This window comes from Diabrotica undecimpunctata, chromosome 7, assembly GCF_040954645.1.
Source record: "Diabrotica undecimpunctata isolate CICGRU chromosome 7, icDiaUnde3, whole genome shotgun sequence".
Taxonomy (NCBI): domain Eukaryota; kingdom Metazoa; phylum Arthropoda; class Insecta; order Coleoptera; family Chrysomelidae; genus Diabrotica; species Diabrotica undecimpunctata.
This window is the reverse complement of record NC_092809.1, coordinates 46,511,509-46,525,782: the sequence shown is the minus strand read 5'-3', so window position 1 is coordinate 46,525,782 and position 14,274 is coordinate 46,511,509. Positions and strand designations below refer to the sequence as shown.

Here is a 14,274-nt window from a genome sequence, read left to right as displayed (position 1 = left end):
AAAATAGGACGGCTGCGTTGGATAGGACATGTAGAAAGAATGGAAGAAGGCGAAATACCAAACAAAATATTCAAACAGATGCCAGTAGGAAAAAGAACAAGAGGAAGACCGAAACTGAGACTCTTAGAACAAATAGAAAATGATATAACAACCTTAAAAATAAAAAACTGGAGAAAAAAAGCACGAAACAGATCGGAATGGAGAAGAATCCTAGAACAGGCCAAGACCCAAAAAGGGTTGTCGAGCCAGTGATGATGATGATGATAATAGACCAGCATTTCTGTGTTATGATTGACCTAAAGAAAGCGTTTGGCAGAGTAAGACTCAAAGATGTAATCCATCTTCTGCATAATAGAGAAGCTCCCCTTAATATTATAAAAACTATCGAAAACATTTACCAAAACAACAAAATGGAACTCAGAATAGATGTACAACTTACAGAACCTATAGAAATAGGCAGCGGAATAAGACAAGGAGATTCATTGAGCCCCATGCTCTTCAATTTGATCATGGATGAAATCATCAAAAGCGTTAATAAAGGAAGAGTATACAGAATGGGAAACAAAGAAATCATCAAAATACTTTGTTATGCAGACGACGCAATATTGATAGCCCAAGATGAAGATAGTCTGCAAAGACTGACAGATTTAACATAAGAGCAAAAAAATTTAATATGACAATCTCATCTCAGAAAACTAAAACAATAGTAGTCAGCAAAGAACCAACCAGGCATTATTTTGTAATGGACATTTCTGTTTTTGTAAAATGTAATTTAATGTGTCCAGTTAGTTACCATACTGAGTAGTTTGATGCAGCAATAAACATGATTAGTTAGTAACCACTTTTTATTATTTTTATCTCTCCACTAAACTTACCTTCTCTTGGACCGCAAATGTAAAACTAATAATTTGTAATAAAGACCACATTAGGTAAGTGTGATTGTTTCTGCGGAAATTTGAGAAAAAGATATAACCTATTTGTTCTATTACTTTTATATATTTTTTTATTTGTCTATGAATCCGTATAGGATTCTTGAGTTTTCCTTGTCACTTAGAGAAAAGATAGAAATCCATTTTTTGATTTATTTAGTTAAATTTTTTATCTACTTCCCTTTCAATTCTTATTGTTCTGAAGCTATTTTCTTGTGGCATTTTTAATTAATTACTATTTAAATGGGAATAAGCCACAATTAAAGGTTAAAATACGTTTATTGGCGTTTCAATTTCCACTTCGGAAATCGTTCTCAAAATACAAACATTAGTGATTTAAAATACAAACGATTTCCGAAGTGGAAATTGAAACGTCAATAAACGTATTTTAACCTTTAATTGTGGCTTATTCCCATTTAAATAGTAATTAATTTCCCTTTCAATTAGTATGATTCACTTTTTTACTTTCTTTCCGACTTCAGTATCCCTCGTCTAAAGATCTTTTGACCCACTTCTGAACGCTTGCCGTTGTGTCCTTCAAAATACCTGCCAACCGGTTCGCATATTGAACGTCTTTAAACCTGGAATTTTTCATTCTTTTTCATTTTCAACTTAAATTCCAAGACGAAACTTCCCCTTAGGTTAATTTTTACGTTAACCAAAAAAGTAACTAAGCTCTGAGCCTTCTTTCTACCCATCCAGGTTTGTTTTACGTTGCGGTATCATACATAATTTTTTGTATAGAAGGTGATTTCTCTCCATTTCTTCTACAGAAGTTATAAGTATTGCATAAATCCTGTCGGACATGGTATTTTATATGGCTTAAATGCATTTATTGTCATTTGCTTTTGTTCTGATCGACTACTTCTTTTGCCACATGTCAGTTTGTCCTAGAACCATAGGATATGATCATAGGAAATTTTTCATAATCTGGCACTCAACTTTGAATGGTCTCATTTACATAAACAAGATTCTATATGGAAGCGAACATACCATTACTAGTTTATTATACAAACCCATCTAAAGATACACCATATTGTTCCCACTCTCAACAAGACAAGACTATACCACAAAATTCAGTTAATTAAAATAAATATATATTATATTTAACACAAGATTTAACAATCTGATATTCCAAACACCTAAATGCTAATTATAGCACATACTTACTTAATCTTATATAAACTTTCTTCTTCCTGTTTCTTAATCTCCATTTGCTCCTGTTGTTTATTGTAAGCGCCAATAAACGTATCTAATAGTTTGTTGAATTGGAAGAAGTCGTGTTTTCTTAAAATTTCGCAAGGCAGCGAATTCGATATAGATGTGTTGACACTTTCTACTATGGAACATTTAAGTAACCTGAAACAGTAATGCATTTTTTTTTTAATTTAAAAGTACCAACAAGTGTACAATCGTTCGTCTCCAAAACCGATGAAGGTACAGGGGTTGGTATATGACAAGACCGAGGACAGAAATCCGGTTAACCTTGGAAATATATGTTACCGTATTTCAGGCAGATGTTAACGCTATACAAAGTTGTGCCATGCGACTAATATGTCGGCAAGTGGAGAAGGACTAAATCGTGATCTACTCCAAGACAAGTAACTCCAAAAGCCCTTCAAAACTTGCGTGGGACTGTTGGGTACTCTCCACCTGGCTGGAAGTCGGAACATATTAACATTAGGTGGCCTAAGTTCCAGGGCACCAAAGTAAATAGGTAATGATAGGCTGGTAAACTGGCCCGAGAAAGCGCTTATAATTAATTGGTCCGGAGCCCTGCCTTGCGGTTATGAACACACACAAAACAGCAGGTAATTCATAGCCGACAAACTGACACAATCGAAAGAATGTCGGGGTGACAGTTGGGCTGCTGACTGGACACTGTAGGCTTAGTAAGAATTTAGGTCGTATGGGCTTGACGGAAGAGGATACTTGTCGGTTCTGTCTAGAAGAAGAAGAAACCGCTCTGGACGTCTTATGTCAGTGTGAAGGCCACACAAGGCCGCGGTAGCCAGAACTCGAAGAGGAAAAACCAAAAGCATCATTCTATATGAAAGTTTTAAGTAACAAAGGGAAGCACAATAGATCTATAAAGGCCGCAGTGTATCAGGCCGTATCATCCTAGTTGTTAACTGTAATCTGTGACTAACAATTGCGAAATTAAATCAACAACAATTTCAGTTAAAATTCGTTTATTTTGAAGTTTCTATTTTCACTTTGGCACAAATTATTTTCTTTTGTTACTTAGAAATTTAAACCAAATTCTTCTAATAATTTATCTGCCCCATTCATATTGCCAATTCGACATATATTAAACAATTTAAAGTAGAAGATTTTAATATTATATTGTCAATATTTTTAAGATGCGTTCCTGGGACGACTTTATTGGACCAACAATTTTTATTAGGGAGAAACTTTAAGACCACTAAGTATTGGGATAAATGAGCAGAAATCATACATTGAAAACAGAGACTTCGATAGATTCCTAGATTTGCAAACATGCCTGGGATAATGAGCACATAATGCAATGGAAAGGTGCATAAATAGTTATGAACAAAACGTTCATCTTATTAGAAGAAGAAAAATCTGCAGAAAACATATCCATATAATGAATACCGAAAGAAGAATATACAATATTATATAAAAGAACATAGCCACAGAAACATCAGAATTTGATAGCAACCCGAGGGTACACCAACAGCTCTCAGAATTTCACACAAAACATGGTCAATGCCTACTCGCTGTGCAAGCGCTTGGAGGGGATACGAGAAACGATCCTGCGCGTACAGCGGTGAAATCTTGCAACTTTGTTAGTGTATTTCATAAGTAGTTATTGAAGAAAATGGGATTTCGCAAATGCTGTGTTATAAATTGGAAAAATACAACAAAAATAGTAAATTCAAGTTCTATCGGTTTCCAACTTCTAAGCACAAATTATTGCAACGAGAAAAGTAGATTTATATCATAATAAAGCAGAAGTAAGTAACATAACCCAAATTGATTCTTCCGCCCGATTTTTTAGTAAGTCTGACGTTAAGATTAAATTAAATTTGAATAACATAAAGTTCACTTTAAAGTGTAAATTTTAATAATAATCATGTTGGTTCAAGTTTGTTTACAATTTTATTTTTTTTTTAATTTAAAAAAGTGCCAAATATTTCTTCAAGTTTGTCAACTTTAGAATGGAAGACAAGACTTTAGGAAACAATTAATTATTTAAACCAATGTGATGTATATTTCTTTTAAATGTTTGGATTGGCCAAAGGTACAGGTATACAATTTAGTCTAAAATGAACACAGTTAAAGTTTACCTACTTTATGTTGTCATTATGAATTCGGGCGTTAATGTCGCTACAAAATATTGATATGATATGCAGTTATTAATTGTATTTACAGTGGATATGATAGTTGGTTAACAAGGTACTTTATGATTTATTTTCTGGAATCCAGTTTTTATTATTGCATCCATATTAGTAATAGTAATACTGCAATTTAATAATTAATTTTATTCACTAAATACAATTTTTACCTTTTAATAACCCCATAACCCCAATCTTAAATGTCAAATAATGAAATCTAAACATAAAAAATATACTTTTACAGTTAAAAATCAATTCAAAATTTTTTCAACTTAATTAAGTATTGATACATATAATAATTATTGTATTAAATAAACCAGTTTATGTCACTTTATTTGTAGCTAATTTAAGACTAAAATATTAATAGTGTTAACACCTTCGCTGATTTATGCCACTAGGTGTCGCTATTCGGAACTGTGTGCTAATAGTGATATTTTGTATCACTAAAATATCACTATTTTGGTAATCAATCCACATAAGTATGAGTTCTGCACATTTTGAAAAACATCTCTCATTCTGCCGCGCTTTTTCCTCTTTTTTAATTCATTCTCTCTAGGCACTGCCTCAGTCTTGTTTCCACCACTATTGTTTTCTATATTCATTGTTATTTACTTGGAGAACAATGAAAACACTATCTTAACCGACGAACCTAACTCTAAGCTGCGCTTATTAGATCAACGTCTATCAGGTGTTTTTTTTAGACTGTACCCTTTTAGGACCTGTTTGATGAGGATTTGCCCCCTATTGGCGGTGTATGCGAAAATTATAATTACCATTTCACGCGAACTAGACGCTTTTAGGACGTGTAACAAGCCTCTGACCACTTCTATGTTGAAATTGTTACAAGATGGCACCACTGATCGATTTATAAAAAATTGCGACTTGCCCCCTTTTGGACCTGTACCCTTCATATGTCTTTTTGCGATCAATAAATACCAAATGACTAATTAAATAATACGTACCTAAAGTTTTCTTGTTCCTGAGCATGAGATTCTTCGGAATCGTCAAGGAAAAATTTAACAGACTTGTTCATCTTAATGAGGTCGTGCTCAGAGTCTTGATTTATGGATGGAAACCGTACCAAAGAAATTAAATCATTGGTAGATACCATAGCATTGGATTGCTTCTGTTTTTCATCTTGCATTTTCAATACGCTTAGGTACAGTTTGAAACCGTACAAATACTCACTAATGTTACTCAGAAGAGGCTCGATTATATCTGGAAAGCTGCTTCTATACTGGCTTAGTTCATGGATGAGATTCTCGTAGCTGGGAACTATAAAAAAATAAATGTTAATTTACAATATAAAAAAATCAATATAATATTAACAGTTAAACTGCCACATAAAAAAAGATTTCATAAAGGAACCATAAATACAATCACTTGATGTAGCTAGTGATAATTGTATCAGATTATGTGTCGTAAGTTTAAATACATAATTATTTTATAACCAGGGAACTATTTAAAATTCCTTGTTCCCGGCAAGGGAGAGGAACTTCCATACTTTACATTTCTTTGATCACTTCGGCCGGCTTTAACTATAGGCTGTCTACTCAGCTGACAATCCATTTGAGCTTAGAAGAAAGTGATGATCTACGTTTCATCCATTGTTACCTAACGATGCAAAAAATTCCTTTTTATTAAGCTGAAACAAGTGCAAACAATGCTTCTAATTGTCGAGATATTCTTATCCCTAAGTACCACAGTTGTTACTGTCCTACCTACTTTGAATACAGCTTTTTTCTTCTTCTTTTTCTTGTAGTGCCTATTCGTTTCGGATGTTGGCGACCATCATGGCAATCTGTATTTTGCAAACTGCGGCTCTGAAAATATTTGTGGTTGTTGTGTTGAACCACGTACGTAGATTTTTCAGCCAGGAAATTCTTCGCCTTCCTGGTCCTGGTTTTCCTTCTACTTTTCCTTAAAGAATTAATTGCAGCAACCCATACCTTTCGCTGTTCCTCATGATGTGACCGATGTATTCAATTTTGGCTGTTTTTATTGTTGTTAACAACTCCTTTTCCTTTTTGCATTCTTAATAAAACGTTCTGGTTAGTAACGTTATCAGTATAGGATATCTTCAGGATTCTACGATAAAGCCACATTTCGAAAGCCTCAATTTTCTTACAGGTAGCGTCTGTGAGAGTCCACAGCTTTCTTATTGAGAAATATTGCCAAATGGTAAATATGAGTACAGTATATCCTGCTATTATCTTATGAGACTTCAATTTGGAGTAGATTGGAACGATTTTGTACTAGTTTTTAATGTTTTGCACTACAACTGCCAAATTTGGGTGACTAAAACGTTCAGCATATAAATCAATGAATTGAAGGTGCATCCAAATAAATGCTTTGGGAGATTTTTATTAGTAAAGCTTGACATATATGTCAGACCAGAGACTTATTGAACACTGTTGATTAAAATAAGCAATGTTATTAATTTCTATGGGTTGTTTCATGTCTCTTCATGTATAAATTCATCAGAAGGACGACTTTTAACCGTGTGAACTTAAGTTTAATAATAAAGATAGCAAATAAATTCACAATAAAAACAAACGCAGAAAGAGTTAAAATAACAAAGTTGTAGGTACGAATAAATAATGTGATGACAAATAAAGAAAGCTAATGGCGTGGAAGTTAAATGTGTAACAAAAGTCAAAAAAGTTATAATAATAAAAATATTTTGATATAAAATTTCAAAAGGGAGAAAACTCAAAAGTAAGTCTTTTTACAAAAGTTTCGGTATGTTTTATTAGAATACAAAAAATAATACCTTTGTTTAATCTCTCCCTAATTATTTGTTGCCTGTTAGTGTCGTTCACTTCCACAATATAATCATCTGCGAGAAGTGTGGAAAACGCATAATTTATTACCTAAAAATAAAAAAAAAAAACATTTGAAGAAATTTATTTTCACCCCGTAGTAATAATAATAATATCGCATGGCATTTTTGCCGGACAGATCCTTTCGGATTATTCCGGCGCCAATTACATCTTTAACCCTGTTTCAGGTATCTAGTGTAGATGCACACTAGCGCTAGCGTAGTAATTTTAAACTTAGTGTTGTAAAAACAATGTAAATTCATTTTAGTTTTTTTTCGATTTCATAAATATTGATTTGAATCTTATGGAACAGACTGTACCTCTTGTCTATAAAAATATTCGTCTTAAAGTGCCATATAAGCTTGTTGTTTTTTAAACACTAACGCCACTATGTCGGACCCTTAGGTAAAATCCTGTGTAAATTGTGAGTGTGAGTGTGTGTAAAAAAGTTAATCGCAGTTGGTCTTAAGTCGCTAAGTCAAGTGTGTGTGTGTAGAAATCCTTTTCTAATTTGTGTCGACATGTTAGAAACTGTAATAAATTCTTCTAATCTTATTACAAAACGGTTAATATCCAAGTTTATCTTGTTCTAAATATAGGTTTAGCTATTTAGATCTAACCATCAGGTATGTAATTAGAATAATCTTTTCACTGTATTAAAACATTCTAATTGGAACTTTGGATGCTTCTCCTTTTCTTCTGCTTGCAAATGGATGGAACTGGCGACGCTCTGGAAAATATTCCCGTTCTGCTTGAAAATTAATGGAACTGGAACATAGGACGTTACTACGTTCTATGCTAATATGCTACTTGATATGAATTCAGTGTTTTGTGGTCTTTTTCTAGAATATGTTGCTGCTGTTGTTTGTTCTTATTCTATCCTTCGACTGCAATTTTTTAGAAAAAAACTCATCAAGTCGGTAATATGAGCCATCTCCTTCGAAGCTAGAAGGACCAATGTAAAAATAAAGTGCATTTGTCCGTTGTTTTTTATCGACGATGGAAAAATATTAAGCAGTCGATCGCAGCGTGGAAAAACAATTTATTGGTAGCTTAAAATAAATACACTTAAAAACAAAATTTCTCACACTGATGACCAAGGTGTTATCTAAGGTACACATATTAAAAGATTTCACCCCAAATCAGGATCAATTCCTATTTATATGTAATACTTAAAATTAAAATTCATAAAATAAAAAGTTTTAGGTCAGGAAGATCATGCACCGACGCTATATTTATAATGAGGCAAGTGCAAGAGATATCATTAGAGTTCAATAAACCGGTATATCTATGGCATTTGATCGGGTCAAATTAGAGGGCATTATCCACTTATTGTACGCAAGAGAGATACCTCTAGGAACAATCAAAACGATTGAAAATATTTACCAAAACACAAGAAAAGTAAAAGTAGAAGAAGAACTAAGTGACCCTATTGAAGCTGACAATGGGATAAGACAAGAAAATTCCCTGAGCTCCTCTATTGTTCGATCTGATTATGGATGAAATAATAAAAAAAGTAAAAACTAAAAAGGATAGCAAATGGGAGAAAAACAACTTAAAATAATCTGCTATGCAGACGACGCAATATTACTCTCTCATAGTGAAGATGATTTACAACGTATGCTGCACCAATTTAATATAACCGCCAAAAGATTTAACATGTTAATTTCTCCAAAAAAGACAAAATGCATGGTTATAACATCAAATCTACTAAGATGTAAATTGGAGCTGGAAGGTCATATAATAGAACAAGTGATGGAGTTTAAATATCAAGGCATCACATTATCTAGAGACGGAAAGCTCGAAATAGAAGTGGAAGATCAAGTAAATAGAGCAAACAGAGCCTCAGCTTGCCCGAATGAAACAATATGGAGAAATAAAAATATCAAGAATAAAAAGAAAGGCAGAATTTACAAAACAGTCATCAGACCAATACATACGCGGCAGAAACACGACCCGGCGCAGAGAAGACAAAAAGGATGTTAGAAACAGCAGAGATGAAAACATTTAGAAAAATTAATAGTAAAAGAACAACAAATAGAGTAGTAAAGACTCCAAGAGACGGTTTCCCTATAGGAAGACGATCAGTAGGAAGATCACGAAAACAATGGAACGACAACTTACTGAAGGCATATTAAAAAACAGACAGAGTCATGTCTACATAAAAAGAAGAAGAAGAAAAAAATTAAAATTACCACATGAGTTTCTTGTTCTTTATTCAATATATTGTCTCGAATATAAAATTTATTGGTACGTAATAAAAATCTTTTTCAGCGTCTTGCAATATGTTTGATATAACTTAAATTTAAAATTTCTATTTCTAGTAAAAATTGCAACGAGCTTCAAAGACTCATGCAAAGCATACACACAGCAAGTCAAGAATATGGTTTAGAACTCAATACAACCAAAACTAAATGCATGCTCATCAGCAGAACACAACAACCTCCGATGCAATTGACATTAAACAACCGAAAAATAGAACAAGTGGAGACATACACATACCTTGGAACCACAGTCAACACAAAATGGGACCAGTCAACAGAAATAAGATCACGAATTGAAAAAGCGCGAAACGCGTTCAACAATATGAAAAAGTGGTTCACAAGCAAAATCTCAATGGAACTAAAATTAAGACTGGTCAAGTGTTATGTCTTCCCGGTCTTGTTCTATGGAGCAGAGGCATGGACCACAACGGAAGCCACCCTGAAGAAACTAGAATCCTTTGAGCTGTGGATATATCGCCGTATTCTTCGGATATCCTGGACAGACCACATCACTAACGTGGAAGTAATGCAGAGAATAGGCAAAAGCAAAGAAATAATCTTCACCGTAAAGAAACGGAAGCTTGAGTACTTCGGACATGTCATGAGGCATACTAAGTACCGGCTGCTACAGTTAATAGTCCAAGGAAGAATCGACAGTAGGAGGGGACCGGGAAGAAGACGACACTCATGGATGCATAACCTGCGACAATGGTTCGGACTAACATCGACCGAACTGTTCAGAGGTGCCGTAAACAAAGTCAAAATAGCCTTGTTAATAGCCAACGTCCGAAACGGATAGGGCAAAGGAAGAAGAAGAAGTAAAAATTAGGCTAATGATATAAAATTACATTAACTTGATAAATGAACACTTACCTCAGAAACATTACTATAGAGCACATCATCCGGCCTGTAAGCAACATATTTGCTAAGTTCGCGATGTTTAGATTGCAATTTCGTCTGCAAAACTTCTATCTCTTTATAGTAATCATGAACAGTCTCCTTCTTATCACTATAAATTTGATTAAGACTATCATAACACGATCTTAAGACGTCAAACATCTTTATAGCCTCCAAACAGTAATTCCTCTTTAGAGTCTTCTTAGCAAGAGGATCTATCGAGGAAAGCTTGGAATTGAACTTCGCTTTTAAGTAACTAACACTTTGGTATAAACAAGAAACGGTTAAAATAAACTGATCGAGCTCTAAAATATTCTGCAGTTGTTGAAACTTCAGGAACGAATATTTTATTTTGTCTAAGAGCGCAGTTAGCTCAGGATGGGCGTCGGACCTATGAACATCTTGAAGTTTCTTTAGGATATTTTGCACCAGATCGTTAGTCTTATTCTCAGTGGTTACCTTAAGTGAAAGAGCTAGTTCTTGTAAAAATTTGGTGTATACCTTTGTGATATTTTGTTTCTCACAACACCTAAAAAAATATAAAAGTGAAACATTTTCTGAAATAAATAATGTTAACCATCTAATGTGCAGTGTAGCATAAACCTGACATATTTTTAAAATGTACAGTAATCCATAGTTTTATTGCTGTTTGGGAATACATACTTTCAATCTTTCAGTATCTGAGATACAGATGACAGCAGTTAGGGCGAAAAGAATGAAATATTAATGATGATCACTGAGAATAAAAGCTGCCAACTTTTTCACTTTTTGTAACTCAATTTAAAAACCACTACATAATATATTGTATTTCTAAACATTTTTTATGTATTTTTATATATTTTTACCTTGTTTTAACATCTGTTGCATACATGCAACATGCCACATATTATAAAAAAATATAACTGTTGCATATGTTAGATTTCGCGTTTCTTATAATTTTTTTTTCGATATTTCAGGGTAATGGATGAAAAAAGCAGGTGCCTTGCTCGAAAGTGAGAGTATTTGCTTAAAAATATGTCAGACATAAGATCAATACTCGTCTAATTAGTAACAAAGATAGTCAAGATAGTGATTTTATTATTTTTATTAAATGATACTTCATCTGGGATGATGGGACTTCATCAAAATGGTTAATTTGGATATAAGTATTTTCTGTCAAATATTTTTTGAGTCAATTCAAAAATAAAAACACAATATATTGTATTTATACACATTTTTAAAATGTATAGTATACATTTGTATATACACAAGACACAAGTATAACTTGTGTCTTGTGTCTAATACAAGTATATTTAAAATTACCATAATTTAATTTCTATCTGATTTTACGTATCAGTTGCATATATGCTAATGTTACATTTGTAACTGTTGTTTATATGTTTACATTTCGCGTTTCTTTTAAATTTTTGCATATTTTGCAATAGGTAACAGAAAACAAAGGTCCACTGTTCAAGAATTAGAACATATTATGGCTAAAAATGTTAAAAATAAATGAGGGTTTAATTAGTGATGAAGATATTAAAATAGCGATCTTAACGATTTTAATCGGATGAGACTCTGCATGATGGGAGTTCATCAACATGCCCAATGTGGATGTAAGTATTTTGTTTGTCACTTTTTGTTGCATATATGTTACATTTCGCGTTTCTTATAAATTTTTACATTTTTCTGGGTAATATATAACAAAAAATGAAGGTGTACTGTTCAAAAATTAGAATATTTGACTAAAACTCTGTCAGACATAAGATAAATGACCGTCTAATTGGTAATGAAGATATGAAGATATTAATTTTGACGATTTTCAGTAGCTGATACTCTGTATGATGTGAGTTCATACAAATGCCCAATGTGTACTAAAGTCCATGTATTACTTTGTGCACGTTACCCTGCGTTCAAAAATCATTACTTTCAAAAGATATAAAACTTAACAATTCACAAATCAGAAAAAATCACAATTCTCACATTTCAAGTTGGACGAAGAAGCGACTGTTATATCAATTGCCTGATAGTACAGGTTTTACCTTTTGACCTTTATTAAATGTAATAAATTATGTGTCCGTTTATGTTCCAATAACACTCAAAACTGTTTTCACTTCTTTAAAAATTAATTACTCTATGCATATTTTTTTAAACAAATATATTACGTAATAATACATATTTTTTACTTTAAAATAGTGTCCCAAAAATCGCTCAGTAGCAAACTTACAATACAAAAAGAAAGTGAAAAAAGGCTATTTGTCAATGAAAAGAGTTTTTAAAATACTTTTTTTGTGATTATATTCTTAAAAATTTATAAAATAAATTTATAAATTTTTTAATCGAAAAATACAAATTTGCACATTAGAGGATTAAAACAAACTTAGTCATATTTATTGCGTAAAATGCTATATAGGACAAACATAGACAAAATAGAAAAACGTAAGTTTGAGCACAAATATTCGATCGATCCAATGTTTTAACCTTTAGGCTATTGCTTCTTCAAGGAAGGGGTACTCCTTTTTTATTCGGTGCAAAGGGTGTAGTAAACGTGATGACGAACGCTTGTAGAGATGTAGAGGTGAATTACTAAAAAGCTGGGGTTCAGAAGGAGGCATGTGTGATATGGACGATATGATGAAACGCACAAGAAGAATTGTTGGTGAAAAAGGCCAAACAAGTCGAAGGGAGGTACTTCAGGGGTTACCAGCCATACTGGGAACGGCTCTTAATCAGTGTTTTTGGCTTGCTTGATGGGGAATGATTCTAAAATATTAAAATACTCATCAGGAAGTTCATTTCCAGTGTTGTGTAGAAGTTTAGCTAGAGGGAACTTTTCTTTTAGGAACCCTGATGAGTATTTGCCCTTAGCGATTGCATGGCGTCTTTAATATTTTTTTGGCTCGGTTGTTCGAGAATGTACTAGTTCGAAGGAGATACCTCCTGCTGAGTGATAGGATTCTGTCCTTAAAGAGTGTTAGATTGGCTACCTGATGTATGTGTGCCGATAGATAGTATCTGCACTTCCTCATGCAGAATCTAAGGATTTTCCTTTCAGTGGCCATGATGATGTTAATTTGGCGGCTGGTAAGTGATGCGTAGACACATGCCTTGTACTTGATTAGCTGTCTTATAAAGGTTTTGTAGGTGTGCAATAATGTTTTAGATGACGTCCTGCCCATTTTACCGGACAGCGCTGCCAGGAGTTTAAACCTCTTTCTTAACCTGTCTAGGGTGTCTTGAATGTCGGTTTTCCAGTTGAGAGTCCTGCTAAAATGAACTCCCAAATACGAAACCGAGTTTCCGAGAATAATTTCTTCTCCTAACAAGGTTATCCGGCTATGAACATCACGACAATTGGAAGATTTGAATAATAAAAGTTGTGTTTTGGAAGCGTTTATGGTCACTCTCCATTTATTGCACCACCTAATGACTCGATCTAGATAGTTTTGTGCTCTTTCGAATAGATATTTGTCCACGCTCTCTATGTGGCCCTGAAGTGAAGAGTGCAGTGTCATCCGCATACAGAAGAAGGGTTTCCGAACTATACTGCGGGCGGGGGATGTCACTATTGTAGATTGTGTATAATATTGGAGGAAGAATTGAGCCCTGGGGTACTCCAGTTTGTGGAGTAAAGGGTGTGGATAAAATATCGCCAACTTTGATCCTGATCGTCCGATTGGAGAGATAGGAATTTATTAGTTTAACGAAAGAAGTGGGCAATACAGCAAGGCGGAGTTTTTGACACAGACCTGTGTGCCAGACCTGATCGAATGCCTTCTAAACGTCCAGGAATATGCCTATGACGTGTTTCCTTTCGTTAATTGATTGTGAAATGAAAGTTGTTGATTTAACCAATGCATTTTGCGTAAAATGTCCAGCCCTGAAACCTAATTGGTAATTAGGAATGGCGAGGTGAGCGTCTAGGAATTCTACGAGTCTTTCCTTAAGGATCATCTCGTAGACTTTACCTAGGGTGCTCAGTAGAGAAATGGGTTTATACGATTCAGGATTGGTTAGGGGTTTC

At 33.7% G+C, this 14,274-nt stretch overlaps 1 protein-coding gene across 1 annotated transcript in view; it reads right to left on the bottom strand.

Annotated features, from left to right (window-relative positions):
- LOC140445285 (midasin-like) overlaps positions 1 to 14,274 on the bottom strand; it is an 84,232-nt gene that overhangs the window by 35,384 nt on the left and 34,574 nt on the right. Inside the window, exons 5-8 of the mRNA XM_072537215.1 lie at positions 10,248 to 10,800; positions 7,062 to 7,161; positions 5,251 to 5,563; positions 2,100 to 2,288 (exon numbers count right to left, since the gene is read on the bottom strand). Of these exons, the coding sequence (XP_072393316.1) occupies positions 2,100 to 2,288; positions 5,251 to 5,563; positions 7,062 to 7,161; positions 10,248 to 10,800 (1,155 nt within the window). The remainder of the gene's footprint in view (positions 1 to 2,099; positions 2,289 to 5,250; positions 5,564 to 7,061; positions 7,162 to 10,247; positions 10,801 to 14,274) is intronic.